General features: G+C 40.9%; 2 protein-coding genes across 3 annotated transcripts in view; one reads left to right on the forward strand and one right to left on the reverse strand.

Moving 5' to 3' along the window:
- The window catches only part of DOCK1 (dedicator of cytokinesis 1), a 312,805-nt gene that overhangs the window by 84,898 nt on the left and 202,009 nt on the right, over positions 1-25,898 (forward strand). For both annotated transcript variants that reach the window (XM_030486111.1, XM_030486112.1), the window contains exons 26-27: positions 5,529-5,656; positions 6,805-6,900. In XM_030486111.1, the coding sequence (XP_030341971.1) occupies positions 5,529-5,656; positions 6,805-6,900 (224 nt within the window). The remainder of the gene's footprint in view (positions 1-5,528; positions 5,657-6,804; positions 6,901-25,898) is intronic.
- Positions 13,097-25,898, reverse strand: part of INSYN2A (inhibitory synaptic factor 2A) — a 46,984-nt gene continuing 34,182 nt past the window's right edge. Inside the window, exons 3-4 of the mRNA XM_030486113.1 lie at positions 23,474-23,545; positions 13,097-16,103 (exon numbers count right to left, since the gene is read on the reverse strand). Coding sequence (XP_030341973.1) covers positions 15,920-16,103; positions 23,474-23,545 — 256 coding nt within the window. The 3' untranslated portion in view covers positions 13,097-15,919. The remainder of the gene's footprint in view (positions 16,104-23,473; positions 23,546-25,898) is intronic.

Here is a 25,898-nt window from a genome sequence, read left to right on the forward strand (position 1 = left end):
AGATCATCAAGTCCAACCATGACCCTAGGACTGCCAAGACCACCACTAACCCATGGCACTGAGGGCCTCATCTACATGGTTTTCTAACCACAGCTATGTAACTTCTATAGGATCTAGTAACTTCTGTTTTCTTCTTAGCAAACAAGTATGAAGCCAGCACAATCTGCTGCAACCTGTTATACTCCTTCATTTCACAAAACTGAAATTCCATTGCAGTTCAGCAGCCCTGGTAGAAAGTGGGATATTGTGTGGAGCTGGTATTGACCACTGTGGAATGAAATACCGTTGTTCTTTCCACTTCTTTCCACTTGAAGTTTCCTTTCTCATTTTGCACAAGCAGCAATGAAGAATGAGGCTCAAAGAATTGAGCTTTGCGGTTTGATGGCACTTCTTATTTAAATTGAATTTCCATTAAGGTTATTCTCCAAGCTTATGATTTATAAGAAGTACATGTGAAATTATTGGGTGTACATGATACATGTTACATGCATGTTTAAACCTCTAACTTTGGGTGAAAAAAGTCTAAGGAGAATTAAGACTGGAAGATAAAAGATCCTGGAGGCTCTGAACCTTTCCAGAAAGAGAGAGCGCTTTTCCATAAGGAAGCCTTCAGTACAGTTATAGTCCCATTTGAGCAATGGTGTAACAAGGTTGTAAATTTACTTCCTGTAGTTATGGATGGTGATGAAGTAAAGAATGAACCTCTGGAAAGCAGAGTCTACCAGTCATGTCACCATGTGCTGAACCAGCAAGTCCAAATGCAGTTCACCTTGATCTTCTCTTTGGAGATCTTCTGTTGAAATTATACAGCCCTGATGAGCCACATCATAGCATAGTTTGGGGTTTTTTCTCAATAGCAGAGTTTGCAAGAATAAAAAGGAGGAACACAGATGGAATTGCTGGTGTTTGGGCTTGGTAAAATCCCACTAGTCTCTCAGAGCACTTTAATCTTTGCTCTTTCAGATGCATGCATCAGTGTTATTCCTTCATTCATTCTCAGCTCACTGTCTGTAGAAATTTGTTCCTTCTCCTTGCTGCTTTTAGGTTGCAAGGTCTTTGGGGCAGAAGTCAGTAATATCATGTATCATACTTAGCTTTCTTGGATAGGAGCTAACTCAAATAAAACAAGAAATTCTGGCTATAGAAAGCCCTCCTAAGGAAGGCTATAGGGGCATGTTGTGCAATTACTATATTCATCTTTGACTTCCCTTAGTCAAACAATTTCATTTTCAGAGGTGAAAGGAGGAATCGTGTGTGGCTGGTCTGGTATTTAAATCTACCTCAGCCATTTGAGTTGTAGCAAAAGGTATAGTCCGACATTACTGAGCTCCTGAGAAATGTAAATGACTCTGTTTTAATGGCAGGGTCATTAATCTGAACTCAGCCCAGTTTTCTTGACTAAACAGTGCTACTTAATGGCTTTTGGATCTTATCAGGAGGCTCCTAACCAGGGGTTTTCATGTCACTGGCTGTTAAGGGTGTCTTAAATCTAACGTGCTTCAGTAGAGTTGCAGTGGAGATTCAGGGCACGTTTGGGTGTCTCCTTTTCTGTGTGTGACAATAAACAAAGCATCATCTTAAAAGCTTCTCTTGCCACTCGTAATTCTCTGTAAAGCCTGCGTTGAGAGAACCAGTTGCGCTGGGAACCCTCCATAAACACTGGAATTCACTTGAGAATAAACTAAACAGCCTTTGATAAATGTAGGTGTATTTTTCTTCCCTTTGCTCTGTGGGTTTGAAGTCTTATTACTCCAGTGTGGTTCAACTCCCTCCTCCTCCTCCTCGATTCAATAACATTCATCTGATAGGCAATGCTTTCATACAAGAATCCCACTAATCCTGTATCACATTGCAGAAATGAGATTTTCTTTTCTAAAAGCAATATACAGGACAGGGTTGTGGAACTGATAAAAAGCTGTAAAACGCATAGAAAATCAAACAGCATTTCATCAGTGTAGTTCTCTTGGAGAAACATGCTCTAATTGTGAGCTTTGAGAGGTGAAGGAAGATTGATTGGAGTCTCCAGAGGAATTAAAATTCAAAATACATGAGTTTGTGAAGCTTTAAGGATTTTGGAGTGAGAGGAGTGTGAAATAGTTAGCTAAAGCATTGTGCTTGAAGAACGATGTGGAGTGATGGATGGTTCCGAGGTCTTTATGGAATCTCAGTTTGGGACCTTGGATGAGAAGGTAGTAAGGTGGTGTGGCTTGTATGTCTTTAAAAAGGCTCTAAAATATAGTTTTAAAATGCGTTCACTTATTTTCTGGTTGTGTCATGTGCAATTTATAGGTTTCCTTCTGAAATTAAAGGTAACTTTTCATAGAATAGAAAGGGCTTGGAGCAACCTGCTCTAGTGGAAGGTGTTCCTGCCCGTGGCAGGGGGTTGGAACTGGATGAGCTTTAAGGTCCCTTCCAACCCAAACCTTTCCATGATTCTCTGATACTGCCCAGGTAGTGATATCAGCAGGATAAAGGATGGTTATGAACAGGGAGATGTGTAATCTGGACTTTGGAGAAGTTCATTTGATTCTGTCCCACTCCCTGATTTTGGTAGAGAAGAAAATTCTCATGCAATCAACTAGGTTGGAAAAGACCTTTAAGATCATCAAAAGCCCTTTACATAGGGGCTGGATGCTTCCATAGAGTCATTGAAACACCCCAGTGTTGTGTGTGCTACCTGGGATGCAGCTTTTTGCATGCACTAAAGCATTTTAAATTGCCAGTGATTAACATCCTGAAACAGCAGGTTATTTGATTTTGAGACTTGAATAGAACCTTAAATGTATTGGTTTAGAAAATATGCATTTTGTTCAATGAGGATATAAGCATATTAAGATGTTCTTAGATATGGCATACAAAATATTGTACATACGTATCTTTATAAGCACAAGGTAAATATGAATATAAAGTAATATGACCATATATTATGGCCATATATAGTGTTAAGTAACACTATTCCCCTACCACAATAATTTACATTCACCTGATACAGTGCACACACAACCCTTTTCAGCAAGCTTTTGCTTGAGTCCAACCCTGCAGCTCTTCTCCCTTTCATGTCCCTCTCCCTGTCAAAACCCACCCACTTCAAACCCCAAGACAAAGGCAGCATTTCTTTAGATTAGCACCTGAAGTGATTGTGTTGTAAAAGTCTCCTATAAGAATATGTCTAAATATAAGTATGAATTTATAAATGAGTGTGGAACAGTTTATAATAACCTGATGCATGTTTTCAGCTCTCAATGTGTAATTACTTACGGTTGGTGGTTGTGTCTCATCCGTACAAACGTCACAATCTTGGGTTTATGTAAATAGTGATTTGTCTGATTTGTTTTGTCCCGTGGAGTTGTTTGTGTTCTCTGTTGCTTTGCTTTACAAATGACTTTGAGCTAATTACCAAGTGAGCTGTGTAGCTGCTGTACTCTTAGTTAGGAAATCCAGTGATTTCTCCATTAGGAAATTGTTAGTCTATTAAGTATGAGTAGACAGCATATAGCATTTGTAAGAGTTCTTATCATAGAATCATAGAATGGTTTGGGTTGGAAAGAACCTTAAGATTATTTTAAGATTATTAAGGTCCTTTCCAACCCAAACCATTCTATGATCATCCAGTTCCAACTCCCTGCCATGGGCATTGGTGCCTCACCCTAGACCATGTCGCCCAAGCCCCTGTGTCCAACCTGGCCTTGAACACTGCCAGGGATGGGGCAGCCACAGCTTCTCTGGGAAAAGTCTGTGCCAGCGCCTCAGCACCTTCACAGGGAAGAATTTCTTCCTTATATCCGACTTGAACTTCCCGTTTCAATTTAAACCCATCGCCCCTTGTCCTAACACTACAGTCCCTGATGAAGAGTCCATCTCCATCATCCTTGTAGGCTCCCTTCATTGTTGTATTATGACTAAAATGACAGTCTTTGTCCCCATGCTGTATAGTGGAAGCAAGGTTCCTAAGCACAGGTTATATTGTCCTGGCTACATTAACTAAATGAGCCATAAAATAAAGAAATGCATTTGCCAGTGTCCCTCCAAATGAAATGTTTTTAAATTGACAAAAATGTATTGCATGTGTTTAGCTTCAGCAGAGTTCTGGTGCCAGTGCTACATTTGAAGTCTTTGCTCAGATGCTCCTAGGTTGATAATGTCTCCTGAGCATCCTTTTATAAAGATTAATATTTTATTCTTGCTGCACATTCCTGTGACATTAATCACTGGGGGTTGGACTTGAGCAGTAGAGAACAGATGTCAAATTACTGCTGTCTGTAATCATTGTGAATCATCCTCGTGAGCGATCACAGAGCTGGCTTTAGAGCCAGAGACGAATGTTATAGACTATAGATTTATCAAGGTTGCCCATTAATCAGGGCCAGGAAGGGTTTGTGACAGGCGAGCTCAGGAAGGTTAAGCTTTCCTCTTTTGTATATTTAAGTAATCAAGATACGATGCACTTAAAATATGATCTCATAGAATCATAGAACAGTTTGTGTTGGAAGGGACCTTAAAGCTCATCCGGTTCCAACCCCCTGCCATGGGCAGGGACACCTTCCACTAGAGCAGCTTGCTCCGAGCCCTGTCTCTACACTGAAGAAACTTCATTCTTCAAAGAACTTTCTTTGAATGAGAGCTCACTTGTGCATTGTACTTATGTGAGTCACTTAAGACTGACGAGTGTTTCTCTTGAACTACGAGAGGTTGGGTGTACTTGTACGCTGTTATTTCTCATCCTCTATGTGCGAGCTTACAAGACAGAATGAGGATGAGTCTGTTTCAGTTCCTCTTTAGCATCTTGTTGAGGTGGAGTGCTCTCTATTGTGCATTATAGCATAGGGTTTTGTTGCTGGTTTTTGGCCAGTGAGTTACTTTTCCCCATTTTGCACAGTTTGTGGGAGCAGGATTACCAGCCTTTGTGCTGTGTATCTTGCCCTAGGGATGAGTTCTTGGAGCTGCTCCTCCTGTAACTCTTCCCTGCTCTGTAGGAGGCTGATCACCGATGATCTGGGAGTCACAGAGTCCCAGCCTGGTTTGGGTTGGAAGGGACCTTAAAGCACATCCAGCTCCAAGCCCCTGCCACGGGCAGGGACACCTTCCACTAGAGCAGGTTGCTCCAAGCCCCTGTGTCCAACCTGGCCTTGAACACTGCCAGGGATGGGGCAGCCACAGCTTCTCTGGGAAAAGTCTGTGCCAGCGCCTCAGCACCCTCACAGGGAACAACTTCTGCCTAAGGGCTCATCCAAATTTGCCCTTTCTCAGTTACCTCTTTCAGTGAGACCACTCAAGTACTTTGCAGAACTGGGACAGACGGAAAGGTGGTTCCTATCCAGATATTCCTAACCTCATGACTCCATTTTCACTTGCTTATAGTTTTGCAGGTTTTTATGCTTTTGGTTGAAATTAAAGTGACTGGAAATCTGGAAATTATCTTCTTTTCCCAGATTTTCTAATCTTGTGTAAGCACTGAAGCAGCTTGGCTATTTAGGCAGCGCTATGAAGTTATTTAAAGCTGTGTATGTAACCTTATGTTTTGTGTGCAGACTGCAGGGAAATCTTGCTGCCAACAATGACAGATCAGCTGAAGTATCACTTGGAAAGACAAGAAGATTTGGAGGCTTGTTGCCAGTTGCTGAGTAACATCCTGGAAGTGCTGTACAAGAAGGATGTGGTGAGTATCGTGCGGTTTTGTGATGATTTAACACTTAAATGAATCTTAGTAGAATGAATTACGCAGGTAACTCTTGATGGCTTAGATGTTCTTTTATTGTGTTTTTCCTTAACCAGTGTCTTTTAAGTCATCTTTTTAGGTATCCAGTGATGGGGATGTGTTGTTGTGACATCTCGGGATGGCTCGTACTGTTTGAGGCACATCCAGTGCAGCGCTGTTATCCAATAACACTTTGGGTTGGATATTGGATAGATAGTAAATGGATATTAAGAGTTTAACCTTTCTTTTTCATGGTATCTAGCCTTTGGTAATTGAGCATAATCCAATGAGAAGATGTGGGTTATTACACAGATCCAGGGCAAGAAGGACAGTGGTTCATCAGGATGTTTGTTTCATGAAGAAGCAATGCAAAGACACTGTTTGCTTTAGATAATTATCCTGGAAAACACAAATGTTGGGTATGGAATTGTTTCCCCTTTCCTTCTCAGGGACCCCTTTTGAAGTCATCTCCTTCAGACTAATGAGAACTATGAAGAAGCCTGTTTGTAAAGGAAAAGTTTGGGAGCAAAGCTCCTCTGTTTCTTTGTCCTTGTCATGCGTGTTTGGTTTCAGTTCAGTTTCATTCTGCACGTTTTCAGAACTCATTCTTAGAAGCTGGTTGCACTAAATATTTCATTTTCAACTCTTTTAAAGTGGCACATTACTTCTAATACACAAATATTAATTTGAAACAATTAACTGAAGTCGCAGTTCCTCAACCAAAGTGTTGTGCTTTGCTTTTCTGTTTCTTTTGATTGAGCTGTTGCAGAACAGCCCCTAAATGTGGTAATGCCTGTGGGCTTTGGATGGTGGAAAAATGACTTGGGAAGATAAAATGATTAGGTAACTGAATGCCATAAGCTTTGTATTTCCAGGGACTTGCTTTTCATTGAAATAACTAACACTACATGTTAATTTATCAGTAACATGTATTAATAAAACAGACTTTGTGTGGTGTTTGTTAAAATGGGAGACTTAATTTTCTGCTTTTGTTTGACAGCAGTCTTTTATTTAACTTTCACAAGACAGATTTAAAGGCAAACAGAAGTAGTTCAGTTGTATTGGTGTCTGTTGTATCTAGTTACCGCTAATTTATTCTTCTTCCTTAGGGGCCAACGCAACGACATGTCCAGATAATCATGGAGAAGCTATTGAGGACAGTAAACAGAACAGTCATTTCCATGGGACGTGATTCCGAGCTCATTGTAAGTGTCTCTTGATGTAAACTTAAATACCTCTGTCACATCTTTTGGAACCTGACTGTAATAGGATTTCAATCCCAAGTGACCCAAAGCAATCAAAACCTTCTGTAACTGTCTTTGTGTTCAGTAAGCTGTGAAACTGGCTTGTGATTTTTTTTTTTGTGGTTTACATAGGAGGAGAAAGAAACACAAATCTCAGTGGCCAAGTGATGAGCCAGATTCGAGATGTCTGTGTTAACCCAAATGATGTATTATCTGTAATTAGCCAGCTGAAAAGTGTGCAAATGAGACTTGTGTGTTTGTTAATGCATTAGCAATCATTTGACCCTACAAGGATTTACCTGCCTTTTTGGACTACAACTAAGGACACCAAGATAGTGGTTGTATTTGAATGATTGAAGTATAAAGCCCCAAATTCTTATGTTTTGAAAACCTAGAGGAAGGACTGGTGCAGTAGTTGCAAGTTGTTGTGTTCCACTTCAGTGGAAGTGGACATTTAAAGCCTGGCATTTGAATTTAAGTGTATCACTAACATTGGCTTAAATAATGAAAATTAGCAGGGCCTATTGATATCTAAACCAGGGATAGATCTTAGTGTGGTTTTGGAGGCTTGCTGTGTGTTTGCCTTTACCTTGTATTCTTCCTTATGTGTCTGCATCTGGCAACTGATACATAGGCAACTGGTCAAAGTGGACCATGTTTCTCATCTGTCTGTGTAGTCATTCTTCTGGTCTACATTAATTTGGTTCATTTTGGTTAGATACAATGATTTCTTTCTTGAAAATGAGTTTGTTAGATGTATCTGAGTCCATTCTCACTTCCTTTTTTTGATGTCCCATTTCTTTTCCAATTGTATTTCTCACTGTAATTGCACAGTGATATTTGACTTGTTGTAAGCAGGCTCTGCCCCCTGCATATCTTACCTACTGCTGTCCCATTTACTTGGCTCATGGCGGTGCTTGTGTTGGCAAACATCCTAAAGTCTTATTTTTGTCTTTAGTACATCACCCACTAACTTTTCTTTTGTCTTCCAATTATGAATTTGATTTGTAATGATGGGTTTTATTGTAAGAAGGTGATAATGGATCACCAGGTCCATTGTCGGAGCAAGAAATGGTGATAAGTAGAGATCATTCCTACAGAACATCCTAGTGCTGGGATGCAGTAACAGTGAAAGAAGTCAAAAGGTTTATATGATATTGTTACTCTGTGTGTCACCACAGGAATTATTAATAATGTGCAGAATAGATACATTAATTCTGTATAAGGGTACAAGACTTCTTCCCTCAGTTTGGCTTGGTTTGGTTGGAAGGGTTGGAAGTAGTGCAAGAAGGATTAGTCTTCTAAGCCATACCTACAGGAAACTTCATCAGTTACAGTGTGAATGTGAATAATTACTGTTTTGATGAACATGCCTTAGATGATATTTAACAACTTTAATTATTCCTTTTGCATTTATCAGATTATATTTGATAAAATCCTGTGTATGTTTTAACTAAGTGCAGTTGTAATTAAGGATATCTGCAGTGCTCATGAATACAGCTTGAACTCCCTCTATCCACGCACTCTGTAATTATGGGATGAGTGTTAATGGGACTGGGTATTTTCAATGAGTACTTACTCCTAGCTCAATATTCAGTCTGTGGTTGAAAGGATGCCCCGTGATCAACAGGTAACACTTCATTTTTGTGGTGTCAGCAAAGTAGGAAGAGTAAATGGAGTGATAATGAGCAAGCAGAACCTGACCCCTCTTGGATCAGGTTGAATTTGTGCATTAATTTTCTTCTGTCAATGCTAGTAGAGTTTTACCTGGAGCTTGTATCAGGGAATTAACCATAGAGGATGAGTAGGAGGAAGGAACGTTACAAATGAAGGATCTTACAGAGGCATAGTTCAAGCAAGGATAACCTTGTCAAAAGAGGTAAACTACAGGATGTAGCAATTTGCTCCTTACATAAATATAGCTATAGTGGTGCACCAAAGCTGGCGTGTTTTCACCCTGAATTACTGAGCTTTAGGGCATCTGCATCCAAAACTGCTGTTGCATAATACGCTTTAAATAATAAAAAACTACCTTGGATCAGAAATAGTGGGAAACTGGCATTTACTCCTGTAGAGTGAAATATATATATATATGTATAAAGATAAAGCTTTTAGCTCAGTTCTGGAAGCATTCCTCTGAGCATCCTGCTTTGAAGAGTACAAACAAATGGAAGATGTGGTCCTTTTCGACCAAGAGAAGACTTCTTTTTCTCTTTGGTGGTAGCGATACAGGAACATAGATTCATAATCCCCTCACGGTGGCAATCAATCTTGTTTCATTTCACATTCTTTATAAACCTCAGTTCTAATTCCTGTGGAACTACCGTGGCATGTGGGATGGGTGAACTTTGATATTTACCTCTGTAGATCCCAAAGACAGTTGTTGGTAGAAGTTGTTTTAATTTCTCTTAATAATACTCTTTATATACCCTCCTGAGATTGAGGCTTGTGCCACTTCCGTTTGTGGTGTTTCTGACTGTGTGGTAGGTCAGTGAGAGATGGTGTTTCTGAGAGGATGGAATTCAATGTGATCAGTGGAGGATTGTAAAGAACTGAAGTGCTCAAGTGAAAATGGTCTTGGAACAGAGGCAGAGGAGGTAGAATCCTTAAATATGATATGCTTTTTGTTCACTAACAACAGAAGGAGAGGTTGTGACATGTGCTTGTGTAACGAGGATGTAAGGTGCTAGATTTATGGATTCAGGAGGATATGCAGCTCAAAGCTGCTAAAGATACCATAAATAATCCAAAGGACTTTCTCTGTGTTGTAATGTATGGAGAGGGTTCTGTATGGCTGATCCTGAGTGACTGTTACCAGGTCAGTTTCCTTTGGAAGAACACTGATGAAAGATGGATGAGTTAAACTAAGTCCCTGACCGTCAGCATAAGGCTGTGATGGTGGGACCAGCACCACAGTCTATTTCCGATGTATTTGCTTTCCTGTGTTACAAACATTCCACCTTAGTCCAGGAAATAAGATTTGGGTAACACCTGACACCTATCATATGTCAGTCAGAATATGGGAGGCATTGGTGTTGGGTACAACCTTCTAAAGGATTTTGCTCTTCTGCTTCTTCAAGGCCATATCTCACATTGGTGGCAAAGTTTGTCTATTAAACCTTTAAATTGCAACTTCTTCATGTTTAGTTGCAGGAGGTGCCTTTTCCTACACTGTTGAACAGACTGGAAAGATTCTTCAATAGTCTCTTTTGACTTTGTACACTTTTCTTTAACATCTTTGCTTCCTTAAATGTGTTTCTAGATAAAACCCACAAGCTATTTTTATCATACACCTTCAAAAGAGAATTATCTTGAAATAAGACCAGTTGTAAGAAGCAAACGTAGCCAATAAATAAAACAGAGTATAAGTGAGAGATTAAAATCTGATTTGACCCTGATTTTGGTAGGAGTTGGTAGCAAGACTTTAAGTGAACATCTGTGATACTGCACACTCTCTTGTAGCCTTAAGAACTTATTAAAGACCCAAACTCTTGGTGTCACCAGTGTATGTATTAATGAAGATTAAGCACAGTCTGGCCACTTACACAGGTTGTTTCAGTGAAAGGAGTGAATTTCTATTGTTGGAAATGAACATCAGTTTCCTGGCTGCCACATCAAATAGTCTTTAACATGCAAGAAAAAAATCTTGTCACCATTTTAATACTCGTTATTATTGTCTACTTTTTCCTCTGGAAGTCTCACGGGTGATTTTTACTTGATCCATTTGCTGGCTGAGTAGAAGGTTCTGTGTGTGGTGGTGTAGTGAAGGTAAGAAAGTAGATTCATCCTGTGGGTGCCGAGGTGTCTGATGTGAGGTTGGGGTTTGTTGCTGTTCACATCAGTTGGCTGTTGGGCTACTTCTGCGTGTGCCTGGAGCTTGTGGTGCAGCAAGAAGTCACCTGTAACAAGGTCACAAAATCTCTCCTACTGAATGTGTTTAGAATCCTAAAGTCTTGGAATGGTTTGTATTGGAAGGGACCTCAAAGCTCTTCCAGTTCCAACCCCCTGCCACAGGCAGGGACACCTTCCACTAGAGCAGGTTGCTCCAAGCCCCTGTGTCCAACCTGGCCTTGAACACTGCCAGGGATGGGGCAGCCACAGCTTCTCTGGGCACCCTGTGCCAGCGCCTCAGCACCCTCACAGGGAAGAGCTTCTGCCTAATGGAATGTTGCATGAAAACCCCCAGAACTGAGCATAATTCCTTGAGTCTTTCTTGAAGGATGATTTCAAATCATCTCTTGTCTAGTAACTCCTGCAGCATGTTGTGTTTGATGAGAATCAGCATATTGGCCTCCTTCAGTAAGTTAGAATTGACCGGCCACGATGGTCAAAAGTGAATCACAACTGCTCCCTACTTCCTTGTGGCCATCAGCTTGGCATATTTTTCACTTCCAAAGTCAGGAAAAACAAGCTGGTTGCTGAACTCTTTAATTTCAGAAGGACATCCAGATAAGGTTTGTGGATCCCTGTGTGTGCAGGTTTTGGAAGATGCTTCAGTTGGCAGAGCTGTGCAACTGTATGATCAGTGTCTATTACAGACCATCTTGGTTCCTTTATGTGGTGGAACAAATCAAATTCCATTTTGACAAAGAAAAAACAATCCAGCTCTCGGATGGAAGAGCAAAGAGTGTTGGAAGTGGCTTGACTCCCAGGACACTCTGTCCCTAATAAAAGCAGCTCTGAAGAGCACACAGTGGTTTATGGTGAACAAAGTCATTGTGAACACCTCCTGTGATCAGGGATAAAATGTGATTTTAGATACTCTCAGGAGGTGTGAGTAGGAAGCAGCGGACAGGAGAGGCATTCATGACTTTACTGATGAGCGGAGTGTTTCCCATATTGCTCGTTCCCCCTTCTCTACACTTTAAACCAAGGACATGATGAAACCAAACCACAAATGCTGCCAAAGTCATCAAAAAGTAGAGAAAGGGACTTGTGGTGAGATGTGAAAGGTTTCTGATGTTAAGAGAAAGAAGATTTAGAGGTGCCCTTTGGTGATAGTGGAGGAGAATCTCTGTGGGGTGATGATACCTATCAAAGGAAAGAGGGAGATGGTGGTAGCACTGGAGAGTGACAAGTGTAAAGCAGAGCAGAGAACGGCACCGGCATGGGAAGTGAACACTGAAGTGATTGATCAAAGGTGGATTCTCCATCTCTTGACTTCCTCCTGAGCACGATACCTTTCTGGAAGGCAGCAAAATACAAGTTTAGGTCTAAGGAAAATATGAGTCATTGATGGTCATGGAAGAGAATTCTGGGGCTGAAGTTATTTAGGAGTTGAAGTCGGATGTAAATTGTCTTTGCCTGAAATCTGTCAAGTTTGGTCAATGGGTTCCAAAATGTTGGGGGAAGCCTCATTTTCTTCCCTAAATGTAAAAATGTATCCTTTGCTTTATTGAACTTGCATGATTTCTTACCAAAACCATCCGAAATTATGTACTGCAAGCTTCCTGTCACAAAACTGGAAGTGGCATTTGAATGATGGCAGTGATTTTGTTCCGTCACTGACACTGAGCTCTTCTACTGTCACCTACACAGTGAGTGGGTATGGAGTGTGTCCTGTCCATGTTCATCAGAACAAACTGCATTCACCTCCACAAATGGACAGGAAATTTCTGGCACTCCAATTATTTTTAATAAGCCACAGTTGTGTTTTATGGATGCTGAAATCATCCTAGAAAGTGTTCCATGCAGTCTGTTTCATTCTACTGGAGCAGAATGGTGTTGGTGTAGCAGTCATATTTTTTAGTGGCAATCCAGTTAACAAATCCCAGTAGTAATATAGAATCCCTGCTATCCTACAGCTGCTAAAGAAATGGTACAACCTAACAGCCTACTTGATTTGAAGGTGTTCATGAAAAATGAACCTATTTGATTTTGAAGCAGTGATTAACCTTTAAAACATAGAGTGCAATTAAAGGCATCGACGGTGGTTTTGCATCTTAAGCAAGAAAAAGCAAACACTTTGTACCAATGGTAGGATTTTCCAGTTTTAATCATGATTTTGTTTCAGTTTATCCTGATTTTTAAACTATTTTTACAGTGACTTTTTCTCTCTTGAAGAAAACAAGTGCTACCCACAGGAATAGTGTTTCCTAATAGCTCTAAACCCAAGAAGGTAACTGCCGCTTAATGGAAATCATACGGACTCAGAAAATAGCAAGTAATAGAAAATCACTGCAGTATTTATTGACTAAAAATCATTATTTAAGCATGAGATGGGAGAGGTGCATATAGCAAATCAGTGTATGAAGGGCATGGTATTGCCAGTGAACTCGGCAAAGCGACGTTGTGTGCCACGTGGAAGGTAAAGGTGCATTTTCTTTGCTGTAACCTCCTACCTGCGCTTTGTAAGATCTCCTAAGTTAGGGTGAGAATAGCTTTGTCAGTCACGTGGAACTAAAAGCTCTAAAGAATGAGAGGTTTTCTTTCAGTGCCTATCTAACCTGAGCCGGAGTGATTCTAAATGTAATACAATATGATGCGTTTTCCACACTTGCAAAAAGGTTTTATTACAAATCCCATGGGATGGTAGGACAGGACCCGAGATGTCATTGTTTAAAGCAAGGCTCTAGATGGATGTTGGCTTTCCCAGTCTTAAAAACATGTATAAAACTAAAAATCTGCAACTTGTTAAGAAAATAACCTGCCCATGTACAGAACACGCTGTAAGAACTTCCACTTTGAGCTCTTTATATGCTTCACCAGTGACTTCTCCTCTGTCCTTTGAAGGGGTTGCAGAACATTGGTCTCTGTGTGAGCCAGTAACATAAAACCAGTTCAGTTTTTTGTCACACCAGAACATTTACAATGGGTTTATGGGGAAAAGCTACTGATTCAGTGACACTTCTGATCTATAATTGATTGCCACTGAGAGATGCATTGATTTGGTTAAAAAACCCCCCAAACTAGGTGTGTTTGCACGGATGAGTTCATGAATTCTTAACACTATTTAAAAATAAGACTGAATATTGTTATATTTTTATGTCCATATTTGCTATTTCTTTCTGTTTAGGAAAAAATATATTCTTTCTAGGAAATATTTGGGGTTCTAAAACATGTTGGATGAGCTGTTGTGTAAACTCTTAAGTATTTTCAGTTACAAACAATATAAAGTACATGAAACACAGATTTTTTTCCACGTGGAAACAATTGCACTTCCATCCTGGTCCACAGGATCCCCTTCCTAATCCTTCAGCTTTCACAAAAATATGTGGGGATTTTGGTTGCTATGTACAAGAACTTGTAGCCCTCTTGAAGGTTACCTGCAAAGGTGACTTTATTCCATTAAAGCATGCTGAGATTAACTTGGAGCTGGACATAGGCTGCTTCTGCACTTCTGTTCCCATTTTAACTTCCTTCTCTTTGCTTTGGGGGGAAAAGCAAGTGATATTCCTTAATGGATTTGATGCTGAGCTAAGAGGAGAACTAGTGTGAACCAAAACACCTCCAATGTTTTAGTATGTGCAAACTCTTCTGCTCGTGATTACATTTCTTTCACCTAAAGACTGAAAGAGTTTGTGTCTTAGTGATGCTGCAGGGGATGTGGTTTCAATCCAAATTCTTAGTAAACCAGTTTGGCACATGACACTGTGACTCAAATAGTCTTAAATCCTTAAACATAGAGAAGATGAGAAGATTCCCACTCCCTGGCCACTTCTAGAGAAATTTTTCCACAAATGGAAGTCTTTCCATAGTTCTAGATGGGATTTCAATGACAGTAGCAAATATTTAGTGGGAAATGTTGTGGTTTATAATTCAGAGCAAAATTTGAAGTGGAATTTTAAGGAAAAATCCCCCAACACTAGGAAAAAGATGGATTCCCATCTCTTCCCTAAGTGTGTTGATTAGCAAGTACAGTTAATGGATTGAGAGATAAATTATGCTGCATTGGAAAACCCATCTGAGAAGCTCAGTAAATAAACAGCATCTAAAATTTACGGCTCCTTCCAAACTGGCTCCAAAGCATGACGTGGACTATAAATTTTCTGGTGCCTTCTGCAATGTTGCAGAGGTTTTCCAAAGGCTGCATTACAAAAAGATACGAAATTAGGGCAAGTGCCAACAATCTGTAGAGCTTTTGGTTGTTCTCTTTGCGGGGTTGGGTTTTTTTAGTGTGTCAGAATGTGTCATTTAGACCTTTTTGGGTACCAAAAGAAGTGGGATCTAGGACAGATGATTGTCCCGTAGCCACGACCCTGTCAGCGTGATGTGGTTAAAGGCTTCTCCTGACCTTGGGCGGTTTCTGGCTGCTCACCCCTTGAAGATGAGCAGCAAACGTGTTCCTCTGGTGATGAGGACAGAGCTAAGTAAGAAATGATGGCGCGTTGTCGAGATGTGGTACCTTGGTTGAAGTCTACATCGCATGAAGGCAGATATACACATAGTCACATCTTAGAGACTATTCATGGTCTTGGACCACATGAAAAATTGTGCTTCGTCCAGGATATATGTGCTGAAAACTGCACTCCCCGATCAACATGGACTTGTAAAACTGAAGACCACTGCAAACATAAGGCTTGCTTTGTTTTTTTCCTCCCCGTGGTGGTGGTGTTTAAAGACAATAAACCAAACCCCCAAAAGGCTTGAAAACAACAGTGATATTGAGCTGTGTACAGGATGACAGCCTACAATTTACCAGGTTAGAATGTGACGCTTTCAGATCTAAGGAGAAGGGGGGGAATAGTTTTACTTTCCATCTTTGTACAAATTTCAATTCAGGTTTTACATCCCACATTGGTGAACTGCAAATCAAAGTTGGTAAGGGATTAAGCAAGGGGTTCTCTTAACACCTTGCTTCTGGACAGGAGTTTATAGGTACAAAGGCCTTTTTGGTACACAGGGTGAGAACTGGATGTCACCACAACGGTCAGAACCACGTTGGCCAGTAACTGCTCAGTCTACCACGATCCCGTTATCAAGGATTGATAGAACTCCAAGTGTTTTTCAAAGAAGGCCTGGAACTCCACATGGACTTGGGTTAAAGGAACCAGAGTTTCCATCTTCCATGCTTTTTTGATTCAGTTTTGGATTTTTGCTTGGGAGTGGAGGAATAGCTCTCCTGAGAATAAGGCAAAGGTGCAACCTGAGTTTCCTCAATAGGATGAAGTTTTCTCAGAACTGGCTGTAGTTTATCTTCTTGCTGTTTAAAATCCAGTTCCACGCTAAAAATGGGAAGAGAAAAGCAATTACTCATTAGGATGACAGAAAGAGTTCAATTAAACCAACATCTGATGCTTAATTTATGAAATTCAAATGGAAAATAAATGTTTAAATCAGATCTCCACACTTCTTGCACTGCAAGTGGAAGGGGAAGAGGAAAGTCAAGAAAAGGACATATTGCAAAAGAGAAATGGGAATGGGATAGTGTGAAGTTCTCCCTGCTGTTTAGGGGGCCCATGAAGATTATGGTAGAAGCGCTGTGAAGTGATTGAAAGCTAGAAATACTACTTCTCCCCCTCATTTTTGTGGTGAAATGCTCTTTGAGGGCTCCCAGGCTTGGTTCTCCCCCATCTGCATGGCATGGGGAGGCAGCCAGGCACCCCAACCCCGACTGCTGAGACTAAAACATCTAATGATGTAGATCCATTTATTTAGCTGACCGTATCATAGAATCCCAGACTGGTTTGTGTTGGAAGGGACCTTAAAGCTCATCCAGTTCCAACCCTCTGCCACGGGCAGGGACACCTTCCACTAGAGCAGGTTGCTCCAAGCCCTGTTCAACCCTTATTTCAGCATTTATCCTACAGATTGTTTCAAGTTTACCTTCTAAAACAAAGGAGCCACATTATAAACCTCAGCAAAAGGGTAATACTGTCCCAAAATCAAATCCTGGCTGCTTAAAAATACACTGAAACATCATGGGTTTGGTTGTGCTAAAATGGGGATATCAGTTGATTGTGAATTCCCCACCACATAAATGCTTTCAGCAGTACAATGAAAGAATCTCAGGATGAAGTCGACTCTTAAGAGCTCTCTAAATCTCATTTAAAGTGGCATGTAAATCTGGACAGAATTTACATGGCATATATTATAGTATGTTTGTATAAAATTGGGGGGAAAGAAAAAGGCATTTCAGCTCTGGCACTGGCACAGTTCATTTTTACTTTCAGAATGTGATTCTTACAGGGGAGCTCTCTTAAGAAGGACTTGATGTAAAAGATGAATTGTTTTTATAGAACCTTGCTGAAGAGAGTAACGTCTTTCATAATCAATTCCTATTTAAGATAGATCTTAAGAGAAAAAACATCTTAATTCTAGCCCATGTGACAGAACCCATGTTATCATTTTCTACTGTATAAACCCATTTTCAGCAGTTCAGACTCATCTATTTACAGCCAAATGAAATATTTTGCTTCTGAAAATGATGAGTGAAAACATTAATTATTTCAGCATTTAGAACTGTACATTTTGCAGAAGAATTGATTCTTGTCTATCAAGATGCATTTATCCAGCTTTGTAGTGTACCTGCTCCTTTCAGGCAAGAGGTTTGTTTGCAAACCTAGGTTTTAGTTTTTGTGCTGCAAAAAAAAAGGCAAGAACCTCCTTATTTTGTAATTTTCCACATATCTTCTGAAATTGTCTATAGCTGGCTTTATTTTTGGTCTTTATGTCAAGCATATGAAATACTATTAAAGTCAGCAAGTGTTATGTATTTGTATGACTTCCTTATATCTCATTACAGACCTGCAGATCTTTCCACTTCCTGCATTCATGACCTTGATTTTGTCACCTGTCACAGCTCTGACAGTTCTGTTTTGCTTAGTGCTGGGTTTGTATCCAAAGGATCTACAGGTTTCCTCTCAAAATGACCTCTTCCTGAAATACTCTCTGTGCCATGTGGCTCTCTCCACTTACAAATTTGGTCTGGTTTTCACTCTTCTTTAAGCCTCCCCCGTAATAACTCCATATACTTACACATTCACAACTTCCTTGGGCAAACTGTTCCAGTACCTCACCACACCACGCTAAAGGCTTCCTTATACCACCCTAAATCTCCTGTTTCAGTTTAAACCCATCACCCCTTGTCCTATCACTCCAGTCCCTGATGAAGGTCCCTCTCCAGCATCCTTGTAGCCCCCTTCAGACACTGGGAGCTGCTCTGAGGTCTCCACGCAGCTTCTCTTCTCCAGGCTGAACAGCCCCAACTCTCTCAGCCTGTCTTCATATGGGAGCTGCTCCAGCCCCTGATCATTCTCGTGGCCTCCTCTAGACTTGCTCCAACAGCTCCATGTCCTTCTAATGTTGAGGACACCAGCACTGCACACAGTGCTGCAAGTGGGGTCTCATGAGAGCAGAGCAGAGGGGCAAGGTGGATGCCTTGGACACCTCACTGAAGGTGTGCACACAAGGTGGCCAACTTGCTCAAGCTGCTTTTCTCTGGCTTATCCCATTTTCTAAATCCTATCGCTGTGGATTTAGGGATTGCTGTGGAGGATTTTCTGCTTTTGGCTTGGACAAACTGTCCAAGCTTGTGAAGCTTTGTTTAGGCTGGGGATAGTGGAAAAAGAAGGAAGAGAGGATTAGAAGAGTTTGAGACAGGTCTTCCAAAAAGGTCATCTCACTTGTTAAAGCTCCTGCTGGATTCCTTGGCTAAGAAAAGGTTTAATTTCTTTATTTTCTTAGGAATATATGTATTAATTTGCTATATCCAGAGCCAGTTTGGAACACTTCAGCCTGCAGTAGCTGACCTAACTTATTTTAATGGTTTAGAGAATAGATGAGTTTATTTTTTGCATGCTGGCAGCAGAGTGAACTTTCCCTAATCCTGTTGCTGTATAAGGGATTGAAAACAGAGTTTGAGGAGTCATAACCATTTGGGTTGAAGCATATGGACTGTGGGTGGGTATCTAGCAACAAGTTTAGAAATACGGATGGGTTTTCTTCTGTATGCCACAGTCACAAGTTATTAACATGAATCATTCTAAGACTATTAGATGCTAATGAGAGGATATGTTGGTTATTTGCAAGATGGACAAAAGTCAGGTTCAGGACTGGGTTGTTGAGGGCTTTATCTACTTTTCCCTTGAAACCTCCGGGGATGGAGCCCTCTGTGTTCTGCCTTAAGGGAAAACCTTTCTTCTCCTACTTGACCTGAACCTTTCTCATCTCATTCACACCCCTTCTGTTCACCTTTTTATTGCCTGCTTTGTAATTTTAAGGCCCAAATTCTCCAAGCATTTGTAGAACAGTCTAACTTTTTGGACTGAAGTCAGCTAGGTGAACCGGGAATTAAGGAATATCGTAGTGTCTCCTTCTGGATGATATTAACTGGATGCTCTGGCATGTCACAACTTGGAAGAGCACGATCCAGATAAGCACTAATCACTCAGAAAATTAGTTTAATACATTTTTTGAGCCATCTCTGTAGAATTTCCTATTTCAACCTGCAGATCCCAGATACCCAGGATCCAAAGCAGTTGGTGTTAGCAAGCCATTAAGATCCATTTTTACTGCCGAGCATCTTAGTCTAGAGATAAGAGAGAATGTAAATTAATTAATGTGGGTAGGAAATAAAAGATGACATTCCTATTCTTATCATGTAGGTACCTGATGTTGCTATCCTGATGCTATCTCAGGGATTGATGTCTACTTGTCTTATTTCTGCTCTGTATTGCCACATTTATGAATTTTAATAATTATCACTATATCTAACCTTTACAAGCGAACTACTTCCATGTGGGCTTGTGCTGCCTAATTAACTTGTGATTGTAATCCTGCTTCATTTGCCACTGTTGTGTTGAGAGTTACGTGTCAGAGATTCTGATAATATATGTTCTGTTGAGTACCCGGAGTGCATCTTAAAGTAACTTCAATATCAAAGACAAAACTGAGTATTGAAAACCAGCATAATCCACAATTTCAAAGGAGTAAAAAGTAGCTAAATTAATGGTTGATACAGCCCCAAAACTCTTCCATCCCTGGCAGTGTTCAAGGCCAGGTTGGACACAGGGGCTTGGAGCAACTTGCTCTAGTGGAAGGTGCCCCTGCCCGTTGGAACTGGATGAGCTTTAAGGTCCCTTCCAACACAAACCAGTCTGGGATTCTATAACTGCAATAGTGTATTATTGATTTGTTTGTTCTCCCTATGCAGAAATTGGCTCATGATTTGGTCTAGTTAAAAGTTCACTTACAAAAGCTAAAGCAACCTTGTAAAAGCTATTGAGTACGTGTGACCTTTTTGCCTAAAGGGAAGTCTAGCATGAATACTTGCAGATACTCCTTCACGGAAATAATTCACACTGAAGGCCTAAGAATAATGCGCACAATATTAACAGAGGAGCCTCATTTTTCTCAGAGATTTCTGTTCAAGGATTACAATTCACAGGGGATGGTAATTTAAACAGGATTGGAAAGGGCAGTTCCACTAAGAGATAATTACAGAATAAAACAGGCTGTGAAGATTTTAGTCCACATGGGTTTGGGTGGTTTAGAACTGGTGCAGTTTCTGCACAGCAATGCAATTGATTCTTAATAGCAATTTCAATGGTGAATCTACTTTAGTTAGTAAAAGATAAACGTAAAAGTCTGTCTTTTGTATATTTGTCATTTAGTTTGTAGAAGATGATTTGGAAACCTTGGGTTATGAGATACCAATTCTAATGGAATAGATTAACGTTTGACACAGCTCAACATTTGAGAAAATGGTTTATTTTTACTACTTTAATCACATTTTTTACTAATATTTTAAATACTGTCTGGAAATACTATAAAGATATGATGGTGAATACTTCTTACTGACTGTTTTAGACTATTGCTATGTAGTTGGAACTTTATACTCAGGCTTTACAACCTAGTGCGATGCTGTTGCCTGATATAGAAGTTGTTCTGCTGTGTTTGAGCCAAGAGCTTTGTAAGAGGCAGCACCACTGATCCTGTCCTTACCCAAATCCATTGGCTGGTGAAGCCTTCAGGATAATCACAGAATCAGCCAGGTTGGAAAAGACCTTTAAGATCATCAAGTCCAACAGTTCCCCAGCACTGCCAAGGCCACCACTAACCCATGGCACTGAGGCCTCGGCTACACGGGGTGTGAACACTTGCAGGGACGGTGACCCCAGCCCTGCCCTGGGCAGCCTGTTCCAATGCCTGAGCACCCTCTGGGGAAGGAATTGTTCCTCAGCTCCATCTAAACCTCCCCTGGTGCAGTTTGAGGCTGTTTCCTCTTGTCCCATCACTTCTTCCTTGGGAGAAGAGACTGACCTCACTTCACTCCATCCTCCTGTCAGGCAGTTGTAGAGAGTGATAAGGTCTCCCCTGAGCCTCCTTTTCTCCAGACTAACCCCCCCCAGGTCCCTCAGCTGTTCCTACCCAGACTGAGCCTTTCCCCCTCTAAAGCTCAGGCCTAATTGGGTGTTTAATTGGGAGTGGAAGCAGCCAATTGCTGTGTGATGCAGTTAATGTGGTGTGTCTCGTATGGTGGAAGGAGTCAGGGCCTCCCGTGTCTGCAGTTCCGGACAAGTTCTATAATATATTTTTTTATCAGAGAAATAAGAAGAATTGTGAGGGAAATAGGGAATCAAATTTAGAAATCAATAGGAAAAAACACACATCTAAAGCAGCTTAAGGTTTGGTACCTTGTTTTTTTAATAATGTTTCATGTTTGACTAGTTTCCTATTTATTAAGAGAAATGAAAAGGTAACCTGGTTTTCTTTTTTCCTGTAATACTAAGAAGTCTGTATATACAGTTCTTTTCAATATAAAGACAAAATAATATAACAACAGATTTGGAATCTTAGCAAAAAACTTAAATGTCATGTGCAAAATAATTGTATTCTCAAAACTTTTCTTAGAACATCTACTAATAGTATCAGCATTTTTGATACTAAAAAGCTAAAACACCTTTAACGTACAAAAAGTACAAGTGTTTTTTTTCTCCTTCTACACTGTCTATGGCTTTTGTGCTGCATATTAATAGTCTACAAAGTCATCTTTAATTACACTGATTGTTTCTGCATTGTAGCTTCTCATCTGTGCTACACTTGACATTAGAGGCTGCAGCTGGGTAGTCAGTAGGGCAACTTAATCCCTCCTCTCAGATGCTGTTTCACTGCAGTTTAAAGGTTAGAAACAGCTCTGAATGTTCTGTTGTTAATTGAGTCATAATTAAAAAGAAACCAAGTCACTTATGGAGAAGTTCAGGTTTTCCCTTTAAATCACTGATTTGTCCTGTAAGGGCATTGGTTATGTTTGCCTTAAGTCTCCCCTATCTACTACATGGGTGAGAAAGCTCAAGCCTGAAGGGGGTCCAGAGCAGGAGCCTGTTGTTAAAGCAGCCAGTGGAACACACAGCAGGTCAAACAGAACAATCCTCCTGGTCTGACATGGACATTTACCAACAGCTTCGAAGGCCTAGTGCCCTCAAACATACTCAAGTTTTCAGTTGAACAGTTTAACCTGAGCTTTAATATCTGTTCCTAAAAGGTGTTTTGTCCTGAAGAGAAACCACATAACTCCATGTTCCATTTCTCATGCAGACCCTCTGCAAAGGGTGAGGTGTGCATTGTTAAATCAAGGTTTAAGAGTAGTTTTAGCACCCTTGCTAATGAAAGTAGTATATGTGACTTGAGGAGGAGCAGGAGCTCCTACAAGGCAGTCTGTCTTAGTGGTAGTTTATCAGTGAATTTCTCTTTCATCCCTTCTGGCTACTTATCTTGTCTCAGCAATTCAGCCTTGTCGCAGTGCCCCTGTTTTGCACTCTCTTCTTGCCTGCAGCATATATTCTCCTAATCTGTCAGAAAGATGAGCTGAGTTTTGCTAAAGCTACCCCTGGAAACCTTGCTTCAGGCAACTGCCCAGCACTGATTGCTCCAGGCCACATGGTTATTCTGGTGGGACCCAAGAGCTAGACCTGCCTGCTGTTCTGTTGGTCTATTGATAGGGAAAGCCTTGAAATCTGCATTTCTCGAGTCAGTTCATTTGCAGGGAGTGAAAGAGGTACTAGAAGGTTCCTTAACTTTAAATCTTGTGACTGATTGAATCTGATTTAAATCTTTAAGTCTTTTAATCAAGGTTTTCAAACAACTTCCAGTTGGATTTTTTTAGCTAATGAAATCAGATGCAAATGTGCTATGTTGTACCTCCCCAGGCTGCCCTGAGCAAGAAACTGCACAGGAGTGGCCTCAGAAAAGGGGAGGCAGGGATAGGCTTTGGTCTGAGTCTGGTTCTCTTTGCTATCCAGTCTCAAAATCACTTCCCAAGTCAAGTCATTCCTGCTATAAAAACAAGTCTGAAGCATGTTGAGTTGTTGGACAGAACATATTAAGCATCTCTAGCAATGGGACACTGAAGCTCAGACTCTGTAACACTTCCCATCCAGTAGCTACAGCAGTTGTACTGACCATACCCATCTACTTTTGATCTGAAAACATGGAAACAGGGCTCTGCTGACTTTAGCAAAGTTAACTTTATGTGCTGTTTCTAAGCTGTATTTATGCTACTGAAAAATCCAGGCTAACAATTGATCCTTCATTAATGAATAAAGCATTACTTTCACTCAGGAAAAACAGTGGGAATATGAGGATTTTAACCTACCTATAGATAATACATGCACTGTTCCTGCATGTGTCGCAATTAGCCGTGTCTTGACCAGTCCGATATGAAAGCCTACAAAGACAAGAACACGAGTTCATTAAAGAGTAATTTGCTTTAACGTGGTTTTACCTTCTGTGATTCTCTTCCTAGAAATCAGGGCTGCTTTTGGGTTTAAACTTAAATATTGAATGCAAAAATCGAGCCATTAGGAAACCAGGATTAATATTCAGCATATTCAGGTTCACTGAGCAATGGCAGGATGAAGTAATTTGGAAAATGAGTCTTTAATGACTGCAAGGAGCAAATAAAGCATTTAGTTTACAAAAGTGTAACAGAAATAAAAGGGAAAACGAGAAAGGAACCAAGTGATGTGAAGCTCTTCTTGCATAAAGCTGCTGTGAACCAAGGTGATGAACCATCACTGTAACAGGCTGGTTTGTTTTCTCTCTGCTTTCTCAAATCCCTGAGGCTTTTCCCAGTTACTGGTGGATGTATAGAACATAATACTGAAAAATGGCATCTATTTAGAAATTCAGTGCCTCAGCAATGAGGTATGAAGATGTGTTGTAGGGATGTTTATGTCTTAAAAGGAAGAAAATACCATTTAAATCACACTTTCTGTACTCGCGTAGCCTACGGCTGTTCTTTGGCACACTTTGGTTTGTAGTCTGTTAGAGCAGTGTCTTAATTTCCTTATGTATTGTCTCTGAGTTGGTCAATTTGAATTAAAAAGGGGTTTTAAGGTATGCAAGAACTTTCTTCTGCATAGATATTTCATTAAAATAAATCATAGAATCCCAGCCTGGTTTGGGTTGGAAAGGACCTTAAAGCTCATCCAGTTCCAACCCCCTGCCACGGGCAGGGACACCTTCCACTAGAGCAGGTTGCTCCAAGCCCCTGTGTCCAACCTGGCCTTGAACACTACCAGGGATGGGGCAGCCACAGCTTCTCTGGGCACCCTGTGCCAGCGCCTCAGCACCCTCACAGGGAAGAGCTTCTGCCTCAGAGCTCATCTCAGTCTCCCCTCTGGCAGGTTAAAGCCATTCCCCTTGTCCTGTCCCTACAGGCCCTTGTCCAAAGCCCCTCTCCACGTTTCTTGTAGCCTCTTTAGGCACTGGAGCTGCTCTAAGGTCTCTTATGCCCTCTGAGAGGGGTGAAGTAGTATCTGTTTTTCATTACCTTTTAAAATCTTTCAGAAGTTGACATCCAGATTGTCACCACTCTGTTAAACTTGGCCTTAGTAAATGTTTTTTTCCAAGCTATTGATCAAATACTAAGGACTCTTCCTAAGGATACAACATCTAAAGTTTACAGATCAGTTGATGAAGGCTTTTATTGGCTGAGCACAGAAAGGATAGTCAATAATTGCTGTCAGAGGAGCACAGTTGTTCAAGTGCTTCTTTATAGGTAAAAGCATAAACCCACCACGCTGAGCACCAAGTTAAGTTGGGACATTTGCATTCATCTTTGTACTCCTGCAAACTACCCATTCAAATCAGTTCATTATCTCGCTTGTAGAGTAATGACCTCCTCTGCTCCTCTCTCTTGTTTGTACAAGGTCTGCAGGGTTTATGTGCTCATATTTGGCTGCTTCTCTGCTGCTTAAGAAATTTTTCCCAAGTCAAGTGTTTCTAAAAGCAAACTGTAGTATACAGGTCACTGATCATGTTAATATCCATTACTGTTATCCCAGATTCTTGTGAGATGAGCCCTGTGACAAAGAGTGACAGCGACATCCTATTTGTAGAGTTCCTTAGGAAAATGGTTGGCTGTATTCTGGGGCCATGCTTGGTGCTCTGAGGGATCTGCTCCTAAAGAGTGAGGTTTCTCAAGGCGGTTGTAAAATCAAGGTAGTCAGGTTGTCTGTTTGCAGTGAATCGTAGAATCACAGAATCCCAGGCTGGTTTGTGTTGGAAGGGACCTTAAAGCTCACCCAGTCCCAACCCCTGCCACAGGCAGGGACACCTTCCACTAGAGCAGGTTGCTCCAAGCCCCTGTGTCCAACCTGGCCTTGAACACTGCCAGGGATGGGGCAGCCACAGCTTCTCTGGGAAAAGTCTGTGCCAGCGCCTCAGCACCCTCACAGGGAAGAGCTTCTGCCCAAGAGCTCATCTCAATCTCCCCTCTGGCAGGTTAAACCCATTCCCCTTGATAAATCAGAGCCCCTGGGACAATTCTGCAGTGGTGAGCATATCCCAGTGATAGCCCACTCAGTCTGGTGCAGAACTTCGCAAGAAGTCATATAGTATTAAACACCCAAAGAGACATGTTTCAGTACTAAAAATCATACAGGTTTGTTTCTGAACCCTTTGGGGGATGAGGTCTAGTGTGAGGCATCCCTTCCCATGATAGGGGGTTGGAACTGGATGATCTTAAGGTCCCTTCCAACCCAAACCATCCTATGATTCTATGATTTTATGCTCCA

This window comes from Strigops habroptila, chromosome 5 (assembly GCF_004027225.2).
Source record: "Strigops habroptila isolate Jane chromosome 5, bStrHab1.2.pri, whole genome shotgun sequence".
Classification (NCBI taxonomy): Eukaryota; Metazoa; Chordata; class Aves; order Psittaciformes; family Psittacidae; genus Strigops; species Strigops habroptila.